The sequence below is a fragment of the Trichosurus vulpecula genome, chromosome 5 (genome assembly GCF_011100635.1).
Source record: "Trichosurus vulpecula isolate mTriVul1 chromosome 5, mTriVul1.pri, whole genome shotgun sequence".
Lineage (NCBI taxonomy): Eukaryota > Metazoa > Chordata > Mammalia > Diprotodontia > Phalangeridae > Trichosurus > Trichosurus vulpecula.
Window position 1 is genome coordinate 270,697,021 of NC_050577.1, and position 22,792 is coordinate 270,719,812.

Consider the following 22,792-nt stretch of genomic DNA (forward strand, 5'->3'; position numbering starts at 1 on the left):
TCTCCACGGCCACACCTTTGTTTCTGTTCCTATTCAAAGTCCTAAATCGGTGTGAGGCGAATTTCCTACAGACTCAGCTCGCAGCCACACAGGCACCGTCCCCGCTGGACCCTCTAGAAGGTGTTTCATTCACCAACTCGAGCGGACCTGCTTCTCTCCTGCCATTGGTGAAGGGCTTCCCAGAGACAGCTGGGGCACCACCGCATCTTTACTGCGGCTGGGTTTCGGTTTGGAATCATTGGGGGTGCTATGCTCTTTGCTTCCTGGAAAGCCCAGTTCAAGGTCACTGTCTAGTTTGCAGAGGGGAAGGAAAAAAAAGCCAGGGTCTGCCATTTATGCAAATGGAGCTACTTACTTAGACCCCCCGGAGGGAAGTTAGCTAGGGAGGGACAGGAGGGGGGCGCAAGAGGAAGGGACTTGGGATAAGGGATGGAGAATGGAGATGGACCCCCTCAACTGAAACCCCTTAATCCCTATCCTTCGCCGGTTCTCCCAGGCTGGCACATGTGGAATTGGGGAAATAGCTGTTGCTTTTGAGATGTGGACATTGGAAGGATGTGTGCTGTGAGGGTGAGGGGAGGTAAGAGAAAAGAAATCTAAGGGCGCTCACTCCACATATCATTTGTTTTTCTTAGAGCTGTGGATTAGGGATCCCTTTCCTCTTTTTTCTCAGTTCTCCCGCATTTAGAAGAAGCTGTATGAAAATAAAGTGGGTGGTTCTGAGGGGTTTTCTTTTTTTAGAGAGTGGGACTGAAAAATGTGAGAGAGAACCCACGGCGCCAGCCATCTGATGGGTTCACTCATCTCTACAGGCTTAGATTGGTAGAGGGTGGGGGGTGGAGATGGAATGGGGGGGGGGGAACTGCCCTAACTGTGGGAAAGGCCTGAGCTGAGAGAGTCTGGGCTTGGCTTTAGGGGCTAGGAGCCCATCCTCACCTTCAACAAATACTGACATTGTCTTAGTCTCCCCCCACACAGAGGCTTACCTCGAAGCCTCAGATTACAATTCAGAAAGTGATAGTGAGGAAGGGAATGGAGGGAGGTGAAAACACCTTTATAGTCCAAAAGACTACGAGGGCCACATCTCAATAGAGAGGAAGAGAAAAGAAATTATCCGAGTGTTTTTTTTTCACCTTCTTCCCAATCCATAGAGAAATGGGAGCCTTGCTCCTTCTCCAGGAAGCAGGGTTGGCAAGCTAACAGTTAAATATTTTCGTTGTATTACATTTTTCCCTCTGCCGCCAGTAGAGGATCTCCTCCGCCTAGTGAATTAGTGTCAGGGACGCCCGAGAATACAGAAAGGTGCAGGGATCAAGCTTAAAAAAAAAAAAAAATCTCCAAAATACCACACCCACACACCACTGCAGACGGCCCCAAAAGACTAGTGCTTCCTGTGCCTTCCTTACCTCTCAATCCTCGAGCCTTTGCGCCCTTCCCTGGTAGCCACGCTGCTACTGGCACTCCCTTCCCCTCCCCTCTGCCCTTTGCTCTCTTCTCTCCCATAGCCTTCCGAAGGAAGGTGACGGGGTGGGTTGGTGTTGGTGGTGTTCATGGGTGGAGGAGGATTGGCCCCATACACCTCTGCCTCGGCAGGCTGGCCGTGACCGTGGCCTATGGTAAAGCGACCAGACGTCGGCCCTTTTCTTACCCAGCTTTGAGGCTTCCACTGGGTTCGAAACCCCTAGGAAGGACTCTCAAACCTTCTCCCTTTCCCTTTTCCTCCAAAGGAAGGACTATATATCCCGACTTTCTCCTTTCTTTTCTTGGGAAAGTTGGGGGGTGGGGTGGAAGCTGACAGCTGGATGAGAATGGGGGGAGAGATCAAGACCGGGGTAGACAACCCAAATTGCCCTCTGGCTAGTAAATGGTCAGTTACGCTGGAGTGTAGCCCGGATCAAGCGCGGCAAGAACTTACCTCTGTGACTGTCGTCAAGGGGGTGAGGGGTGCTGTTATCATCACGAAGTTCTCTTTTCTCTTCACACCTCCCCCCAGCCCCAATTGGGAAGTTAAAGCCGGGGTGGCTGAGGAGGGTGGGGGAGGAAGGGCCCCGGCCAAAGGCTGAAGAATAGGGAGAAGACTTAGGGACAGTTTCTCTCCTCCTTTTATTGGTGTTATTAGCTTCCCTGTCTAGACTGAAGACGACACCTCCTCTATCTGTAAACAGAAGCGGGCGGGCTCCCTGGAAGGGTGGGGGGGGGAGAGGAGGAGGGGATGGGAGAGAAGAGGGGGACGGCGAGTCGGCCCTCCCCCTCTCTGGCCACCGGAAGATCAAGGCTTTCTCCCCTCCCCCCGCCCTCCTCCTCTCCATCACTCACTGCTCCCTGTGATGTCAAGGTCAGAAAGACCTAGTCACGGTCAAGGCTAAAAGAGGAAGAGACCTGGTTGGTTGCCGGTTCTCTACCCCCATAACTCCCCCCTCTCATGGGCTCCTTCGCCTCTGAAGCCCCTAATTCTTCCTCCCAAGTGTCTCCAAGTGCCCAGATATTGTGGTCAACAGACACATCTGTCTGAACTTTGCTGTTTGTGGTGAGGGGAGGGGGAGGAGCTCAGTACTAAACCAGAGGTGTGGGGCGGGGTCCTGGAGAGTAATATTGGGGATCTGTTGCCTTTCTCTCCACCATTTCCTCTTTCACAGTGCTTATTAGGAATGAATTTCACACAGGACCTGACCCCTGGGCAGAAAGGACAGCTCAATAAACAGGGAAAGGTTAGGAAGATAACCGTGAGCCTCGGACACAGGCTGTGCTCTTTTTGAACTGAATAGGCACCGGTGTCTTCCTTTCCCACCCATGAACCTGCCTTTAGCAGCAATAGATCAGCAAGATGGCCACTGGAGAAAGTAAGGTGGAGGAGAAAGTGATCAAGAAGGGGACAAATTAATGGAAAATGTCGTGGACTTGATCGGCTCAAGGTGTGTGCCCATATTTCCCTTTGCAGGAGATCTCTGTGTACTCTCCCCTAAATCCCGCATCCTGCGGTGGAGTGAGGGATGCCCAACTTTCCCAGGAATGCCTGTTTCCCTATCCTAGGATCATTCTGCAGTAGGGCAACCATAGAGGATAAAGGCTCTCAGAAATGGGGAGAGCAAGGTTTAGAGGCCACAGTTGAGGGTGTCTGGAATTTGAAGAGTTAGGAATTTCCAAAAAGGGATCCCAGTTTTCTGAAAAGAATTTCCTGATCCTTGATATTTTTATGTGACTACACACATTACATTCTTTCTTATACAATCTTCTTTACTTCACGTGTTTACAACCACACTCTCCGTAGACACTCAGGAATACACCAAATATTCACTCCCATATAGCCACACACTCACACACAAAGGCTGTAGCACAAATTTGGGGACTGCCTGGGAGAGGAAAATGCACTAGAAAATGCATTAGAAAACTAAGGATTCATTCATACATTCACTCCAGGCACACATATGTTCACTCAATGTATTTACCTGTCCGCATGACACGCAAGTATGAATCGAATTAGGAAAAAATACTGGTTTCATGATATACACATCCTCTTAGGTGCATAAGCCCATTTACATGAATTTACACTTAGAAATATGTAAGTTATCCAACAATAATACCATACACATACTTTTGTGGGAGGAGAGGCCTCTAAGGCAAGTTATCAAGAAAGCAAAAGTGTGTTTCTAGTTCCTCTCACACCACACAGACCCATATAAACATATCTTTCCACACAGCACCAGTCTCTATGTGTGTTGGTCTATTCATCTTTCACTCATTCACACATTCACACATCTCCTTCCTAAGTCACCCAAAGGACCTCTTGGCAGCGAGAGGTATGGTGCAAAATCATCCAACTTAGGAGCCTAACGGTACTGTTACCTACCCCTGCCCCCCATCACATTCACACTAATACAAGCTTTCGGAGGGAAGGAATGCAGGCCCTTTGAATATCTACAAAATATCAAAGAACAAGGCTGTCTTCTCCAAACTAAAAGTCTCAACTTTATGGTTCCCCCATCCCTCTGCAGGGGCCAATGATGGGCCCTGGGTATGCTTGTGTTTGATAGAGAGATGGCTTCTTTAAAGGAACTAGGGACTACCCCTTCCACAGTTCCCGATTTGCTGGTTTGCTGTTCTACATTCTCACAAACAAATTCTACTCAGTTTTTAGCCCTTTCAGGAATATTGGGGAGTCTCATCGAATGCCCTCTTCCAGGGCTCAAGACCTCACAAGCCTCTCTCTTTAGCTCTCCAGTGGACTCAGTTGCTCCTTCCCCGCCCCCCCTCCCCACCATATCCATCTTCAAAGTAGAACAAAGTGGTTTCTGGATGGAGGGGAAGGCCGAGGGATACAGTATATTAGGGATAAATTCCCTTCCTGGGGGAGCGGGCTTCCAGTACTGCAATTCCCCAGCCCATTTAGACTCAAAGAGCTAGTCTCCCTCTCCGAATTCCCCCCAAAGTTGAAACTACTTAGACAACACTGACTGAGTAGGAGGGGGAGAAAGGAACATGCTGCAGGAAAAGAGGAGAAAAATAATTCTGCTGGTCTTTGAGATCTCTGGTTTGGGGGTGGGGGGAAAGAAGGAATCTTGCTACCCCCCGGATACGTTTATTTAAATGGAATTGGAAAAGGCTTGAGGCACCCGGCAATCAATGCGGAGTCAAGAGAACTTCTCCGATTTCCAACCCGTTGCCTCAGGTCTTTCTGCGTCTCAGGAGAAAAGAAAATATTATATATAAATAAAAATTGCCGCAATAAAGATTTAATCTGAGATAACATTGTTTTAGGCTATATTGCTTTTTAAAAGTCTCTTAACCTGACAACTTAACGATCTCATTAACTCCACCAGATAGGGAGATAGGAACTGAACGAGACCAGAGAAACAAATTAGCGGCCACGTCTACACAGGCAAAGAGTACTGGGCTGATTCAGCCGTTTGGTCCCTCGATTCCCCTACCCCCCAAGATACTACCAAAAAAATGGGACAGATTTAGACAGCCTTTCGGTTCTAAAGGAGCACAGTGGGTAGGATCTTTCATTGCTGTTGGTTCCACGTGGATCTTGTGGAATGAGACTGGATAAAGGGATCTCTGATATCTCCAGGGGGAGTCTCTGTTATCTGCACTTGTAGCCTTCAGCTCTGTTTATGAACTAGACCCCGGCCTCCTCCATACCCTCCTTGGAGCTAGACTCAATTGAGAGAGAAAATAGGTTGTAGAGTTGGTGGTAGAAGAAATATTTCAAGGCCTTAGTTGACTCCAATTGCCATCTGACAACCAGAATCCCGTGTGAAACTTCTCCCTCACCCGGGAGAGGGACTCTATCAACACTGGTTTAGTTTCCCTACTTACATCCAGAATGAAATGCCCTTTTCATATCCACTCACTTAACCATGTAAGTTCCCTGCACTTTTTTCATCTTACAAAGCCACCACTCAAAACCCAATTCAACATATATCATGTCCCCATGATATCTTTTCCCTGCTCTCCTCTCCAATTTCTAATCTCAGAGACCATTTGTACATAGCCACAATAACCCAGATTATTCTTCAGAAAGGAAATCAAGGTTTAGGCCCTATTCAGTCAGATGTGCTGACAATTGGGTTTGGGTGAGACCGATTCCTCTGCCTTTGTACTGTGTAGACACTGCAGTGATGGGAGAGAGCCCTCAGTAGCTTCAGTGAGACAGGACAAGATTTTTAGCAAATTTGAGAAATGAGGTCAAGGCCAAAAAAAAAGATATTTTATTTTAAAAACAGGTTTGTTGTTATTTTTTCTTTTTGCATTCAGTACATTGTCATTCGGACACCACAATACTATATACAGATACAAGACATTTAAAAAAAAGAGAGAGAGATTTTAGAGTGACGTTTTCCAAAGAACACTGTTTTGTGAGGTGCTAGTGGAGGGTGGGAGAGAACTGGGAAAAAGCCTGGAACCCCAACAGCCCAGAGCTTATCATCATGGAAGGAACTATTAAGACATGTCTACTTTGCCCCAGATAGCAGGATTACTTCAGGACCCCTCTAAGAGAACTGATTTTGCTTGAAGAATCTGATCCTGGAGGAGGTCAAGGAAAGTGTTGGGGGCCAAAATGATTTGAAATCAGAAATGGTTCTCTTGGTGTGAAAACAGCCTGAGGTTCAGGCAAATAGGAAAGGAAACCTCTGGTGTGTGAGATTTTCTCCTGTTCACTTTTAAGTGAAATTTTTGGGTGTTTTCCCTTTAAAATAAAATGCATTCCTAGCCCCATCCTCATTCTCAATAAGAAATAAACATATTAGCAGCTTGGTTATCTTTGTGTCTTTCTTGGATTTCTAGTAGAGTGAGGAGAGATGTGGTGGGTATAGCCCAACACAGGCTCAGGACAAGAGCTCTATGGGGTGATCCAGAACTGCGGCCTTGGCATCTGAAGGTCCTCCAGATTAGGACTTTTGGGGGAGCCACAGAAGCAGGACGAGAGCACAAGGGTTGGGGATTGAAGCTTGGGAAGAAACAACATAGTACAGAGATACAAAAGGCATGTCCAGGCACTGGGTCTTGGACTCCCCCTACCCCCACCCCAGGCCAAAACAGAATTATTATTAATATTAATATGACTTTTAAAATATACACACAACTTATTGGGATACCTTTCTAAACAATTGCCCAACAGGAAGTGGAGAAGATCCAAGAGGGAAAAGTTAGCCCTCTATATCCTACCCCACAAGCCTTCATTAGGGGGAGTTTATATTGCTCCCAGCAATACTGGGGGGCAGAGTCAAAAATCTGGATTCTACTGGAATGATACTAAACTTCATCTCTACCTTCCATATCTTTTCCTGGGGTCTGGAAGTGAGGGTCACTGGGTGAATGGCTGGGAAGGAAGACACAATGAGGAGGAGGATGATGGAGGCTCGACCTTCTTCCTGAAGGTTGTACCTAAACTGCTCCCCAGCCACTGACTAGAATCTAGCCACCAAAACTCATATGAGCCCAAATATTTCTGCATCCAAAGCTCTACTTTCCACCTGGAACAATAGTGGGGTGGGGAAAGGGGCTTGTGTATATCCCCTCTCCGCACCCACTACCAAGGTCTTTCCTTCCTTCTTTCCTTCCTTCCTTCTTTCCTTTCCTCTTTACCCTCTTTCTCCACATTAATATTATTTATTAGTATTAATATTAAATAATCGATTCACCGGCGAAGTGTCCATCGGTGGGCTCCTTTTATGGTACAAAGCGGGATATAAATAGGTGGGGAGGCACGGGGGGCTCAGGGCTCCAAGGTCAGGTAGAGTGGAGATGGGGTGCCTTAGCTTTGCTGACCACCTTCTTCTCTTTGACTCGACGATTTTGGAACCAGATGGTGACCTGGCGTTCTGAGAGGTTTGTGGTGGCTGAGATCCGCCGCCTCTTCTCTTTGGTAATGAACTTGCTGGCCGCATACTCCTTCTCGAGTTCCTTCAGCTGAACCTTGGTGTAGGGCACTCGCTTCTTTCGGCCCCTTCGGTAGCTGCTGACCTCAGGCTGCAGGGGGACTACGTCTGGGGAGAAACACGGGAGAGAATCCATAAGATGAAGCCAACACCCCAGGCCTACCTCCTCCCCGCTGGGAAGTGGGTGAGGTATAGGAGGCAGAAACTTGAGGACTGGGACAAAGCCCCTCCAAAGATGTAGCTCCCTCAATGATTCAGCAGGGCCTTCCCCATCCCCAAGTTTGGTTTCAGTGATCTGGGCTTTAGCCCAATGCACCTCAATTATCTGAATAATTCAAAGACCAGCCCCCAATTCACCTTGGCTTTTATTATGTGTTTTAAATAAATGAATTTATCTCAAGCAGCTAGATAATTCATGCCCTAAACCTGGCACATTTTTGCCTCATTCTGACAAATAAAACAAGAGAAGTCTTGATGATGGTTTCTTTGATTTTGTTTAGGGAATGGAAGACAAGGGGAAAGGTAAAAAGATGGGGAGGAGAAAGGGAAAAACTTCATTACTGCACTGCCCCTTCTAGACTTGGCCTCCCTCCTCCTGCCAGGAAACCCTGACACAATGATGGGGGAAATTCACTTTTGCATTCTCCTTCTGGTCTTGGGTATTTCTTATTAAAACAGATACATAAGAGAAACAAAGCAAATCCTTGAAGGGGAACATAATCATTCCCATAAATGGTGGTTCGCAAAGTGGTCTTAGGTAAGAAACTCCCAACTGTGGTATCTCATGGGTGGCTTTCTTTGAGTGGAAGGTTTCCCCAGACACAAGCATGGTCTCCCTGCTCACCATGTGTCTTCAATGTCTTTCCTGTTGTTGGGTGAGTCAGAAGAAGCCCCCAACCCCATCCTGCTTGGTAAGACAGAGGAACAGCTCTTTCTTCAATTCTTGCTTCTCTCTTCCCCTTCTTAAAGATGGAAACATTGCTTCTAACTCCCTACAGACCATTAAAGAGACACTGGCTTCTTTATAGATAACCCAACTCAATCTCCTTTCTCTAAGTTGGGGAAACTGTGTCTTACACACACACACACACACACACACACACACACACACACCCCTTTCCACTTCCCCAATATTTCCTTTCAATTCAGGCTCACAGAACCAGATCAAGGAAGAAAAGTAACTTCATCCTTCCTCCCCCATCCCCATCCCCTCAACAAGCTTCATAGACCTTCCTAAGAGAAATAGAAAATTGGGGTAATCATTCAGGTCCTCTAATCCTCACCTCCCAAATAATCACAAACAACCCCTCCCCGATACATTTTCCCCAATTTTTGCATTTAATTTTGTGGATATTTCAGGACAAATTGGATTGTGAAATGGATAGGTCAGGAAAGGAAGGTACCTCCACTCTCTCTACTGCCAATGTAGATAGATCTCAGGAATGTAGGCAAAAGTTCTGCCAGGGAGAACAGGATATGAAAAGGTCCATAGGAGAGCAGGCCCTTGCTCTTCTCACCCACTACTTTCGGGCAGGTTCCCAGCCCCACAAACCTTCATCTGTAATCACTTACGCCCTATGTATTACCGGGACTAGGTGGTTACTGTGGGGGTAATCATCCAAATTATTAAAGAAAAATAATGTCTGGAAAAGCAAGACTGGGAGTGGAAAGTCAAGAGTAGAACACTGAAAGGCCATGACTTGGCTATCTACACAACTCCAATTCCAGCACAATTGTGGACAAGTAGGAAAACATACACTCGACATCTTTTCCTCCTTGATCTGCTGGCTTGCTGAATTTAAGGAATTTTCCCCCCCTTGAATAATCATATCCATTTTCACATTCACAAGTTTAGTGTCATTGTCTCTATGATCAGAGAAACAGGCATAGAACTCATCTACACATTGGTATGTCGAGGAAGAGGGATGGCTTGTGTGTGTAAATTAGCTAAATAATTACTCCTAAATAATTGCAACAAACTTTCTACTTAGCTTGGAGCAGACATCCCTCTACGTGTTATATCTATACTTTCAGAGAGTATGTAACAGGAACATAACCCATTATTTTGTATATATTTTGGTAAAGAACCTGTTTGATGGAGGTGGGGTTTTTTTAAACACAAATGGATTGTTTTGTTGTCCATAGAAAACAGCCCACTTTCCCGCTTCCTGAAAAAGCCCCTTCTTCACTTCAACTGGGCTATTTAGAAGCAAGGATGAGTGTGCAGACGGAGAGATGGGGGAATTCTGGCACGGAAGACCCAGAGTTGTGTCTTCTAGACACAGAGCAGAAAGTCGGCAAACCTGGCGGCGCTCCAGTTAATTCGAAGACCAAGCCAAAGTATTCATGCTCTTCTCCAAAATCCACTTGGCAGCCTGAACTATGCGTTTGTGGATCAAATGAGAATGAGAAAATTCTCCAGTCTTCACTGGACTCAGTGCTAAAGATAAAAGCTGTCCATATCTTTGTGTACCCCCGTCCCACACCCCCAACATTCTCAGTTCCCCAAAACACAGTATAGTCTCAGCCACATGTGTCTGATTCTGGGCATGTTTTGCCCCTGTTCCCAGATTCTCAGTAGCATCAGGACCTTGGTCACTAAAGGCTGAAGTATTTGTCAGTGGGATCTTTCTCAAGTACATCCGGGAGCCCAGCATTTCCCCTTTCTTTCTGTCTCTACCCCCTTTTCTCCCCTTGCATCTTCTCTTTCCCTGTTCTCCCTCTCTCTTTTCGTTTTCCTTGTTCACATCTCCCCCCTTTCCTCTGCGTCTCCTCTCTCCTCCCTTTCTCTCTTTTTTCTTCTCCTTCTCTCTCTACCCCTCCCCTCCTTTATCTTCCACCTCCACCTCCTATCGCTCTCTTTCCCTCTTCTCCCTTGCCCCTCTTTTCCTCTAAATCTCTAAGCAAACATTGTCTTTCTGCACTCACACTGAAAAGGAAATGTGATGGAAGAAGGCAATTATATGGATAATTCCAAGGGAAGGGTCAGAGTAGAGAATTTTTTTAAACCACTAGGAAACATGCACCCCCCCCCCCCATTATTTGTCTTTTTCTAACTAATCGTCTACTGTTCTCTACCTCATTCTACGTATGAAGATCAAATCTCATTCAATCAGAGATACACAAGAGAGATAGTCATGTATACACCTGTACGTAGACTAAACAACACTCTCGATGAGTAACCTTTCAATCCTGGTCCTTCTAAAGGATGTTAAAAGTCTAAAGACATGGGCAAAAAGATGGAGACACATTTTAAGATAAAAATGTATTTTAATTTAATCTGCTTTATCTCTCTGTACTAAATCACCACATACATACGTATAGATTTGCACGACACATGCACATGTCAATATATACATATATGCGCACACCAATATATGTACATGCATGTGTGTATATGTCCACATGTGTATATAATACATACACATATAATATATACTGATGTAGCTGCTGAGACACTGAATTTTACATTATATGTTATACAGTATACATTTAGTAAATTTCCCAGGACTGTCTTAATTTAACTTAGTTTTTAAAAAAATTATTATTTTAAAGCTCCATTAGTTTTCTCTAGAAGGTTAGGCTAAGAGGTGACTTCCTGGAAGGAAGATAGTATTTCAGAGCTCTTCATCTGCACAGAGATTACTTAGACTTGGTGCAATTCCAAGGTTCCACATCCCCCTAGGCCCCTTAGTCCCCCTAAGCTGTCTCTAACTCCTTTGCCTTACCAGTTCCTATCCTCTGCCTGCTGTCCAACCCTTGGGAGAGGGTGGCACAGTGCCCCTTACTATGGCCTGTTCCTAGAGAGTTCAAGGACTTCCCCCTCCACCCATTCTTTGTTAGGACTTGATTGCCAAAAAAGCTCCGTTTGACTAGATGATGGAAGGATCAGGAACTGCAGATGGAGAATTTTTGGGACACATATCCAAATGTATGTGTTTAACCTAGGACTATGGCCCTGGAAATTGATGCTGGGTGTAGCCTGTCCAGCAGGACTCCTCTATCCTATAATAGAACTCAAAATGAGATAGATTTGGTGTGGTCCATTGCGTGCAGTTCTATTTATGTTTCTATAATATCGAGCTCATCTTCTTCTTCCAATCCCGTATACCGAGGATTCTCAGGCCCAACCCGGGAGATCATAGGCAGTAATCTTAGAGGGAGAGTGGTTGTAGCCTGCTCTGGGCTGACCTCCCCCCCCCATCCCCAACCCCCGGGGTCTTCAGTAAGGGTATATAGTGCTTCTGTAGCTCTCTCACGCTGGTCCCTCCGACTTCTCTTTCTTGGCATAGGAGAAGCTAAGAGAACGAAGGAAGACATCCAAACGAAGACACGGTTTTCATCCCACCCTTGAAGTCCCCAGGTCTGCCTTTCATTCTTTATGTTAGGGCTGAATCTCCTTTATTGGGAGACACCCCCAAACCCAAATCTCTCCACTCGATTTTTTTTTCTATGTGGTGGGAGGATAGGGATTACCGAATGATTCCCTCCTTTAGAGGCATCGCTTTTGGTCCGCCCCAGGTGGAAAACGAATGCATCCAAAAACACAGTGAAGGGGGTGACAGAAGATCCACGTCTTTCCATCTCCTCTCCTCCCGTACACACGCAGACACACTATTTTTGTCTCTCCACCCACTTCACCCCCCAGCCTAGGGATCTGTTTTTCTAGTTCTTTCTAGCTACCATCTATGCCTCTCGATGTTGTGGGTACCCTCCCCAAAACGCTCTCCTTGTTTCTTGGATCAAGAAGTCCAGGGACGCTATCCCTGTTTTTGTTGTTTTGAGGAGAGAAAGTTAACCAGATTTGAGCTCCAAAAATTAGAAAAGGGACTAATCTTCCTGACAGTCAAGGCTGATACAGTGACACGGCCCCCAACAACCACGATAATTAAGCAAATAATAATAACAATAATAAAGTCCTATGGCTAAAATGTATCCAAACCATCTGACTAATTCAGCGTCTTTAAAGAACCTGACTGGTGCCCGAAATACCTTGTCAATTCGGCTAGAGGAGTATGTTTTAAAATCCTGCATACCATTTTCTTTTTTGTTTGTTGTTGTTTGTTTTGGTTTTTGGCTTTATAAATGAGGCCAATTGTGTGTCTGGGCCTGAGAGTGTGAAGGGCGCCGGAGCCGGTACTCCCTGGGCGCTGGAAGCCCGGGGAGCCAGGCGCTCGGGCGCCTGCTATTGCTTCACTTTCGGCGGGGCAGCTCAAGGGAACGTGTCGGAGCAGATTTCCTTCAGCGGCGCATTCCTCAACCCAGCTCGCCCGGCCGGCTCCCTCGGCAGCCGGGCGCGCCGGGGCCAGACAGCGGGGGTGGCTGGGGTGCGGAGCCCCAGGGTGTGTGTGGAGGGGGGTTGGGGGGTGGGAGGCGGGAAATGGCGATGAGGATGGGGTTGTGTCACTCAGGAAAAGCCCCTTACCTGGAAAAGGAGACTTCCAGAGGTGGGCTGACTGCGACTGCTCCTTGGAGCAATACACCTGACTGTCCCAGCCGTTGGAGAGCGCCCAATGCTGGTAACCCTCGACGGGGATGAGGGCGTCGTGGCGGGGCTCGGGGTGCCCGCTGATGCCCGGCACCACGGACACGTCCAAGTAGCCGGGCATCGCTTGGTAGGAGCTGGCAAAGCTGGGATAAAAGGCGAACTCCTTGGCCCTGGAGGATAAATCGTCTCCCGGCAAGGCCCCCGACGGCTCGGGATACTTGTCCCCGGGGTGGTAGGCGCAGGGCTTCTGCTGCAAGTTCACGTTGTGGGATAGGCGGCAGCCGTAGTAGCTGCCCCCGAACGGGTAGCCGTAGCCTAGGGTAGCGCTGGACGAGGTGGGGGGCGCCGGCGGCGGGGGGCATTGGCGGGCCGCCTCCGGGGCGGGGATGTCCGTGTAGACTGCGCCCTGTGGGGCGCCCAGGGGAGCCGGGGGCCGGCCCAGAACCGGGTGGGTGAGCAGGTCCCGGCAGTGGCTGGAGGGGCAGCTGCCGCCCAGTCCGTCCATGATCGGGGCTTTGCCGGGGCTGGCTCCGTTGCAGCTTCCCCCCCCTCCTCCGCCGCCGCCTCCTCCGCAGCCGCCGCCGCCTCCTCCGCCTCCCTCGCCTCCTCCGCCGCCGGCGCCTCCTCCTCCTCCGCTGCTCTCAGCCGAACTGTCCTCATAGACGTACATAAGGCTCTCCGGCCAGCGCGGGTGCAGGAGCAGCGAAGTCGTCATGACATGATCTGCTCGAGCTTTTTAAAAACTCCACTTGCCAGAGGGAGAGAGCGAGGGAGAGAGCGAGGGAGACACCTCGCTCCCCTTTTTCCCCCTCCTCCCTCCTCTCTCCTCCCTCCTCCCTCCTCCCCCTCCTCCTCCTCTCCTCCCTCCTGCCCCCTCCCCGTCCCGCACTAGGCCCCAGAGCATGCGCCTCACCCTGTTTCCCCGCTTCATTAAGAAATACACTCGCACGAAATGACTCCCCTTCCCCTCCCTGCCTCCTACCACGTGACTTCGTCCTTGCACGTGACACCCAGTCCCGGTCTCCTGGGTTCTCCGCCCCATTGGAGGGGAGGGCGGGGGAAAGGTACAGCCCGGTGTTGATTGGCTCGCGAAAGGGGGGAGGTGGGGAGATTTAAAGAACTAGGGCTACGCCCCTTGGAGGGCCTGGAAAAAGGGGGGGGGGCACGATGGGGGGCGGAGGAGAGCGGGCACTATTTGGTCGACGCTAAAGGGAAGGAGGGGCTGGTTTCCGTGGCTCCCCCAGGGGAACCCAAGAATGGGGGTTGTAGGTGTGAGGGGCGATTTACACCTCTCTTCCTCCCATTTCCCTCCACCGCTCCACCCCCCTTTCCCGGTAAACGGAGGCTACGGAGACTGCAGAAATCTCGGATTAGGTGTCGGGGTACGTGGGAGAAAAGAGAATTTTAAACATTGGTCAAACAGAATAAAAGAGTGGTGTGGTGTGGTGGTGGTGGTGGTGGTGGTGGTGGTGGTGTGTGTGTGTGTGTGTGTGTATGTGTGTATGTGTGTGTGTGTTTGTGTAAGACGTAGCATTTCTGCTCCCAGCCAAGCAGAGCTAGCTCCCCTGTAGCTCCCAGCTGGAAGGAGTCAGACTCGGATCGGAGAGGCTTTGATGATAGAACTGTTCCCATTACAGACCATCTCCCCTAGTCTCTTGAAGCCGAACCTCTCAGCCTTACGAGGCCGCCCTAGGGAGAGGGGATCACTCTCCTGCTCCCTGTCCATCGCTTGTCTTCTATCCAGGCTTGGGGGGGGGGGCGGGGAGAAAGAGACTCGAGTCTCTTATACTCCACCAGCCTCCCTCCACACCATTGGCGGGGGCGGGGGGGGGGGGAAGCCATAGTGATTCTAGGAGTAAAAGAAAATAAAAGAGAAAGGGGGACGCGGCCAGAAAGACTAAAAATGGGGACCATTTAAGGACAACGGAAATAAGAGAATTATAAATGGATTTAAAATAGGAATGGAAATAAACTGGGATGCAGAAATGGAGATGAGAGGTAACAATCGGTGTTAGAAATACCATGGTCCAAGCCGGAATTAGCCTTCGGCTCGGGTATGCTCACACCGAAGGGATGGGGAGAAATAGGGTGGGGGAGAGAGGAGAATGGGTCTTTGCCTCACTTCTTTCGCGTTCCGTGTTGTCTAGTGCTCTGGCATTAATCTCAATCTTCGGCTCTACCGGTTCATTCCCAGGAGGCAAATGCCTTCCATCTTTACTCTCTCCCTTTTCCCTTCCCTCTGTCCCAGGGGTGCCAAGGACCCCTCCCGAGGGTCTGTCCACCCCCTGGCTGAAGCGCTGAGTGGGGGACAGAATAGTAGGCGGGTGCCGAGCTTGGGGCGGCGGCGCCGAGGAGCCTGGAAGGGCGTGCTCGGGCTGAGAAGGAAAGCCGGCAGGGATGGCTAAATTTCCAGCTCGGAAGCACATCGGTGTCAAAAATTTTAGAGGGCGGAGTAGGAGAAGGCTGTGGAGGATGGCACCTTCAAATTCGACCACCATCACATTTCTAGGAAAAGAATGACCACGCGAAAACACTGGGTTTTTATTTTTAAGAAAAAAGGCCGCCTTCTCACTTAAAGTGGGGGTGTGGGGTGGGGGATGCCTTAAAGCTTAGTAGCTGGGGCTCTTCAGTCTGGGTCCGGCTCTCCGATTCCAGTCTCCTCCCCTCCCATGAAACCCTCGGGTACCCAGCGTCTCCGATAGCTTCTTTCCCATCTTGGACAGCGCTGCTTCTCCTACTGGGTGTCCCGAGCTAAGCTGTGAAGAGCCGAAATAGGAATGCAAAGGGGAAAAATCAAGAGCCTGGGGAAGATGGGGAACAGCTCCTCCTGTTCAATCTTTGCGGCCTCCCTTCTTTTCTTCTTTCCTCCCCGGCCCTCACTCCCCAGGCCCAGGTCATGTGCTTTTAAACTCTGGATCTGCGGCCACCGAGTAATGGGAGCAGAGGTGGTCCAGAGGTTTTCATTCCCAGGTTACAAATCCTGCTGAACAGTAAAGGAATCTTTCTGCCGCTGCTTCTTCCCACCGCACCCCTCCCCCCCCGCCCAACTACTAAGTGGCTTATTCGGGGCTCTTCTGAAGGAGAGGGTTCGTTTGGTTCAGAAAGTGGTGTGTGTGTGTGTGTGTGTTCCTGTGGGGTCTTCTTCAACAGAAACTTTTAAATATCATCTTCATCTTTGGGAGATGTCACCTCTGAGACAAGACAGTAGCTATTTAGAAGCTGATCAGCAAAAGGAAAATAAAGTATGTTGCGGGGGAGAGGGGGTCCATAGAGATCCAGAGAGAATTGTTTGGGGAGAAAGATAGCAAGAGGAAGGCAGACATGGAAGTTGGATTGAGAAAAAAGCTGGGTTTGCTTCCTTCAGGGAATTGTCCGGCCCCAAACAGCCCGAGTCCAAGGTCAAGGTAAAATCCATCTGGGTCTAGACAGAGACGTGTGACCTTCGCTTCCAGGGTCTTCTTGGAGAGCAGAGCTGCCTCTCCCGCAAGCCTCGGAGGGGCACAGTTTAGTCTCCAGCTAGGGGGTGGGCAAAGCAACACTCCCCCTCTAATCTCCACCTTCCCTCTCTTCCTTCCCAGTGCTGGCCCCAATTCAGAAACCCAATTCCTTGACTCCGTGGGCCCGAAGGAACAAAGGACCCTAAATTCTAAACTAATCCATGCGCCCCAGCTCCTTCTTGGCTTTCAGATCTGGGGACTCTGGTCCGAGCTGACTTGTCTCGATCGGACACCAAGGCCGAATCAGAGCCCTGCTGGTTGAGTCCAGGTTCCCTAGATCTCCATACTCTAAAGGAGTTTTCAGAAGCAATCCTATCCATTTCCCCAACGGGGCTCCCGGGTCAGCACACTGGAAGGCTCCTAGAGCAAGGTAGTCCTGCAATAAATAAAATTAATAGTATGTTCTTTTCTAGGTTTATATGAGGACATTAACTATTCCTATTGCAATGAGATATAGATTTAATTAAGTCGGGCATTTTACAATTTCGTTTATTAGGGGCACGGTGCCGGCCGAAATTTAGCAGCGAGAGGTGGGAGAAGGGAGAGAGGCAACCAAAGTCCCAGTTCTCCCGAAAGACAGAGTGAAGAACTAGGCCTCCTACACCGATTGGGGAGTTCCAGGGGACACAGAAGGGAATTGGGAACAAGTCTGCTTTGTCTGGACCGGTTGCCCCAGACCCAGAGGCTCCCCCCACCTCTCCCGCCTCAAAAAGCCCTAGCTTGTTGGCCCTGGGGAGAGCGGAGTAAAAGAAGAATCAGCCCCACAGAGAAGGCTACAGAGCTAGTATCGGAGGAAATTTTCTAGTGTTAATTAACTGGAAAGTATCCGACCCTTCCTTCCGCAACACTCGCCAAACCCCAGTCTCTCAAAATGTGGCTCTGGTTGAGATTTAAAAAAAAAAAAAAAAAAAAACAAAAAAACAAACCTCCAGGAATGGGAAAAAAATGGACCATTACGGCCGAAGTTAATTACTTCTGAACTTCAGCAAGAAACCTAGAGTAAGACGTGATCTTCTTCACGGAACAGACACCTCCATCCCCACCCCCAGCCTCGTCCAAGCTCAGCTTAGCCTAGTCCAACCTGCGTAGCTTAGCCGATCCGGGCTAAACTCCGGGGTCAGTCCTCCCTATTCAATTGAATTTTGAAATTCTGAATAAAGAGGAGAAAAGGAAATAAGGTGGGTCCGTAGCCTCTGTAGTCCTCCATCAACTGCATGGTCTGCAGAAGTGGAGAAGACTTGATTGCATGAAGGAAGAAAAAAGGGAGAGGCATTTAAAGTTCAAATAAGTGTCATCCTCCCTCACACTGTCTAGATAACCCTTCTAGCATCTCTCCCGACAGAGATCTGGTGCTGATCTCCTCGCCTCAGCCGCTTTTTCAAAGGGCGGTTTGCTGAGGGGTTGAGATAACTGGAGGGTCTGAGGAAATATCTTTCCCACCTCCTTCCCTCCTCGCCTGCTTCTTGGAAGAGATCCTGACTTTTGAGTTTCAAAGTGACTCTGAAATTCCTCACCACATAAAGAGGAGATTCAATTTGCCATCTAACTGCAAATGCCTGTATTTGTGTGTCCATGTAGCTAGAGGTTTGTGTAGGCTATTTGGAATGTTCCAGTGAAGTCCTGTGCCACACGTATATGTTCAAAAGCATGGAAAAGTAAACTTTGTGTACACCCCTCCAACCCCACCCCCACCCCACTCCTAATCGTGTCTCTATATAAAACTTTTATGTGAAAATATACATCTTGGGGTATATGTGCGGATATTTGTGGATGTCATACACGTTCAGATATGGGTATTTTATACAAGGCCTGCTTCTCAAGATAAACATATTTTCCACCAGAGAAATACTAAGAAGATTATCATATTACCAGATTACCATATCTTTGCAAGCTTGCCTATGGAATTCTAGGCAGACCCCTGTAGAGGCCAGAACTTGGTCAGTACTCTAAATTAGTGGCAGCTCATCTCTGTTGCAGGGACCCAGGCGTGTCTAATGTGCTGTGCCTCTGTGACTCTGTCTGTAACTCAGGAACATGGAGACCAGGACCTGACACACCATTCACTTAGGATAGCTGGGGGAATTGAGTATTTATCCTCTCTACCCACCTCAACTCCAAAATCCTTCTCTGGAGATTCGACATGAGTGGGTTCTTTTCCCCTGAGCTGCAGAACAAGATGCTTTATTGGGGGGAGATAGAAGATCTGGAAAGATCTTTTCCCACTAGAGTTTGTACTGAACAGAATCTTAGCTGTAGGGTGGAAGAAGGGAACTTTCATAAAAAGATAACAGGGCTTGAACAATATCTCTGGAAAGAAAAAGACATTTCAGTTACAGCACAAATCTTAACGGGGAGGGGGCAAAAAAAAAGGAAAGAAGTGGAGGGATAACAGAGGCATGGGCTGATCTTTGTTGGTTTCCTTCATAGGCTTCCTCCCCCCTCCCCACTCCCCTGAATATAAGACTGTTGAAATTTGGGGTAGGGAGCAGAGGAAAAGAAAGAAGCTGGTAGGCTAGAAAGGGCTAATTGGTCCATTTTGCCGAGCTCAAAGGGCCAAGGCTGGAGCTCTTACCGCCCCCATCTCTTCCGTTCTTAATTCCCCGGGGCTCAGTGAGGTCTGGAGGCGGCCTACAGAGCGTGGCGACGCAGACGCCGGCTCCTCCATCTCCCTACTACCTATATTGACTTTGATCTTTCCACCCCCACAGCCCGTCCCTTAAAGAAAGCCCCAGCCTCTCTTCGCAGCCTGACAACTCACCTCTGAGACATCTTCCTCTAGCTCGGGCTTCTTCCATCCCAATTCCTTACAATGCCTGTACGCCAGCCAAGACTAGAGTGGTGGCTCGTTGGGCAACTGGGATTACCAAGGTCCTCAATTTGCCTCTCGTTCTGGGGATTCCCTCTCTTTCATAACTGTCTCCTCTCCTCCAAATCCCACTCCAAGACCCCTCTCACTCTGGATAGCTCATTCCCACATTTTTCGAAGGTTCAAAGGCAAAGCCGATTAATGAACGCATTGATAGATTAAGGTTAAGGTTGATTGGCTTAAATCGAAGCACTTTCCCTCACCTCAATTTCTCCTCCTGATCTGCAAGGATCGAAGAGAGGCCCTTTGCATCGGTTTCTTGCCCATTCCCTTGCTTAAATTTTTCTTCCAGTCTTTGGTCAACTATTGTCTCCTCGATGCCCATCCCCCAGAGTGCCACCAGACCCAAAATCACAGGAATTGCTGATTTGGACTTGGGCCCTAGGTTGTTGCTCACAAGGAAGGTCCAACCACTCTCGAGTGCTCATCCTCAATCGCTTCCCCAGTCCTCAATGTCAGTCCTCTTTCTTTCCCAACTTCCAACTCACTCTTTTATCCCCCTCCCCTCCTGGGCTTCTAACCCACTTCTCTCAAACCTTTGCATACATACTCTTGATCCCTGTCCCCCCCCCTACTTTTCCAACCTCCCCAGAGGCCTTTCATCTTCTACCTCCTTCTCCCTATTTCTTAACTTTTCTCCCCACCCCTCCCTTTTTTAGCTCTCACCCCCTCCCATTCCCCTTCCCTTCTGCATCTCCGCGGGTCAATTTCACCCCCGAAATTGACAAAAGAATTCGAAGGAAGTAAACCTAGAGCTGACATTAACAAAGTCACTCCCCCTTTTCTATTCCAGTCCCTCCCCTCCCCCTTCTTCGGATGCGGGAGAGTACCTTCTGTCCCCCACCCTCCCCAAAACACCTCCCCTGCTTAGGAAGTCCTTCAAAGGCAGACAAATAAAATCCCCCCTTGGTTTTAGGGCCTGTCTGAAAGAGAAGTCCAAGTTCATTTTCAAGTTAGACAGGGGAGCTGAGGGGGGTTGGGGAAGAGGTTGGAAGAGTGTGTGCTGGGGGGAGGATTTGGCTCCTTCTTCCGAGACCCAACAAAGCGAAGGCCCCTTTTGGTCAGAAAGTCAACAAACCGAATAGCTGGAAAAGGTATTTATCGCTTTCCATCATTTCTTCCTCCATCTATTTTAGTTTGTGGCTGGGGTTCTGTAAGAGAAGGCTTACTCTTCCCTTCTTTTGGGGGGTGTTTTAAGAATTTTTTTAGAGAAACCTGGGAAATTATTTTTAAAATTAGGTTGGTATAGGGAAGGGGGCTATGACATCTCCTAGGACCAAAATGGGTGCTTAATACTTCCACAAAAATCCTGTCCTCTACAAAAAAGGAAAAAAAATATTGGAGAAGGGCGGGAAATTTAAATCTAACTAGGCCAGGGTACAAGAATCCCTTTAGAGTTTCTGCAAAGACTCTAGCCAGACCTGGACAGGTCTGGTAGAAGTAGATGAAAGGGTTTGAATCCATGTGTTAGAGACTGGGAGGCTAACTTGGTGGGGGGCAGGGGGCTATAGAAGAAAAAGAGAAAAGAGTGTTAAGTGAGGCACTGTCCCCTGTTTTTCCAGAATCATACCCAAAACCGCACCCGCAGTCACTGTTTCCCAGCTCTGGCCACAGATCCCAAATAAAATTAGAATTATTTTTGGAATTCCAACTAAATCCAGACTGGGGTGGGGGGAAGGAGGAAGGGAGAGGAAAGGACCCCCAAAATCCACGCCCCCCCAAAAAAATCTCGCAGTAAATGGAAGAGTTTTTCTCCTTTCCATTCCTATTCCCTTCCAAAGAACAGAAAAAAGAAGGCATGAGACACAAACGAAGGTGAAAAACAAAATCCGTTTGGCTAAACAGACGAAAAAGCAGCAGCTGTAGTGTCCTGCAGCCTGCCTCTGGAGTTCTCTGGCCCCGAATATGGGTGGGAGAGCTGGGATGTGTTTACCGTGGCTTTTTATTTTAATTAAATTTCTTTAACGAAAAAAACTGTGCAGCTCAGCTCTGCGGAGGCAGACAGTGATCCTTGATCCTCTTGGCCTAGCATGAGATATAAAGTCCTATACTGTACCCACTCACCAACACCATCAGCACCACACTCCCTTTAATCCCCATCTCCTTGCCACCCATGTTTTATCCCGCCAGGAGAGATTTCTCCTTTGCTCTCTGGAAGCCCCTTGCACTATGCGGTGAAAGTCTCTCTCTCGCTCTCTCTCTCTCTCTCTCTCTCTCTCTCTCTCTCTCTCTCTATATATATATATATATATATATATATATATATATATATGTATGTATGTATGTATGTATATATGAATATATACACATATGTGTGTATAATGCATATATGTGTATGTGTCTATACACACACGCACACACACACACATATATATATATATACTGAGAAGTCGAAAGTAAGTGACTAGAACCCCACTTTTCCTCTCCAGTCAGACCATACAGCAGAAGAAATTCCTAATTCGAGAAAAGAAAAGGGAACTGGCTAGACCTAGAGAGCGATGGTTCTGAAGTCTGGCGCCATAGAATGTTGGCTGGGCTATGTCTGACTGGCCATTTTCACAGGACCGTGCTTGTGACGGCACTCAAATGAGCACATTCGGTTCATGGGCTGTGTCCGATGCAATGCCTGTTAGGGCATGTTCATTTGGACTTACTTGTTAGGTAGGGTTCAGGGAGAGTGGAGTGGGGGAGGACGGGGTAATGAGTGAGAAGGAAATGGGTGCAGGACCTGAAACATTGGGGGCACATGGACTCGTGGAAACCTGCCAATAGCTCCCTTCTTCCTGGGGTGCCCATCTGCCCTGCTAGCAAGGGGGAGAGTGCGCAATTAATCTCCATTAAAAGCCACCAAGATAGCAGAGTTGAAACCTGTAAGAAGTTGGTTGTTGCTTAGACATTAGAAAAGTTCTTCACTGTAGCTTATGTGCTATTTTAAAACCGTATTTTAACCACCCATTCACCCCTTTAACTCCTGACGTCCCTTTAATTTCCCTTGAAAATAGAATCGATATCTTTCTTTATAACCGTCACACCCATAGGTAGCTACAGCATGCACATATGATATATATTTGTGCCGCTGCTGACAGACTTTAAAACAATGTTGACGGTGTAAAAGTGTTTTGTAACACCTTAAAGCCCAGTGAGTGTTGAATTACTCCATGTACACAAATACACACTTCTTTCCCTATTTCTGGGCTTATCAGTATTTTCCGATTTTCTTGCAGTAGACGTGTGGTGGAGGTCCAGTGCGCTGGCTAGGGAGAAAGAAAGACGTGGATTGATACAGAAATAACTTCTCATACATCTTCACACACGTTTTCTCTGAGGGAGTTAACGGAAGTTAGATTCAGGGCTATGAATAAATAAAAAGGAGATATTTATCTCAGGAAAATTAGAGAAATAGGTTATGGACATGTTCAGATAGAAACTTTATAGCATGTCACAGGTTCAGTCAATCCCAGATTCATTAATATACAGACCGCAGGATTTTGTGGGTGCTTGAAAGAGTTTCTGGATTTTTTTCTTTTCTTTTCTTTTTTTTCCAGATTTAGTAAGGTAG

General features: G+C 48.1%; 1 protein-coding gene across 1 annotated transcript; it reads right to left on the reverse strand.

Moving 5' to 3' along the window:
- Positions 1 to 7,233: 7,233 nt before the first annotated feature.
- On the reverse strand, positions 7,234 to 13,585 carry HOXC13 (homeobox C13). The gene is made up of 2 exons (XM_036758404.1): positions 12,808 to 13,585; positions 7,234 to 7,490 (listed from the first exon to the last, which is right to left on the reverse strand). Exons 1-2 carry the CDS (start codon positions 13,583 to 13,585, stop codon positions 7,234 to 7,236), a joined length of 1,035 nt encoding a protein of 344 aa, XP_036614299.1.
- Positions 13,586 to 22,792: the final 9,207 nt, after the last annotated feature.

Excerpts from the sequence above, each read along its gene's own strand:
- HOXC13 (XM_036758404.1), bottom strand. The coding sequence starts at position 13,585 with ATGACGACTTCGCTGCTCCTGCACCCGCGCTGGCCGGAGAGCCTTATG. Across the intron at positions 7,491-12,807 it reads CTGGAAGTCTCCTTTTCCAG|ACGTAGTCCCCCTGCAGCCT; the intron begins GTAAGGGGCTTT and ends GTTTCTCCCCAG.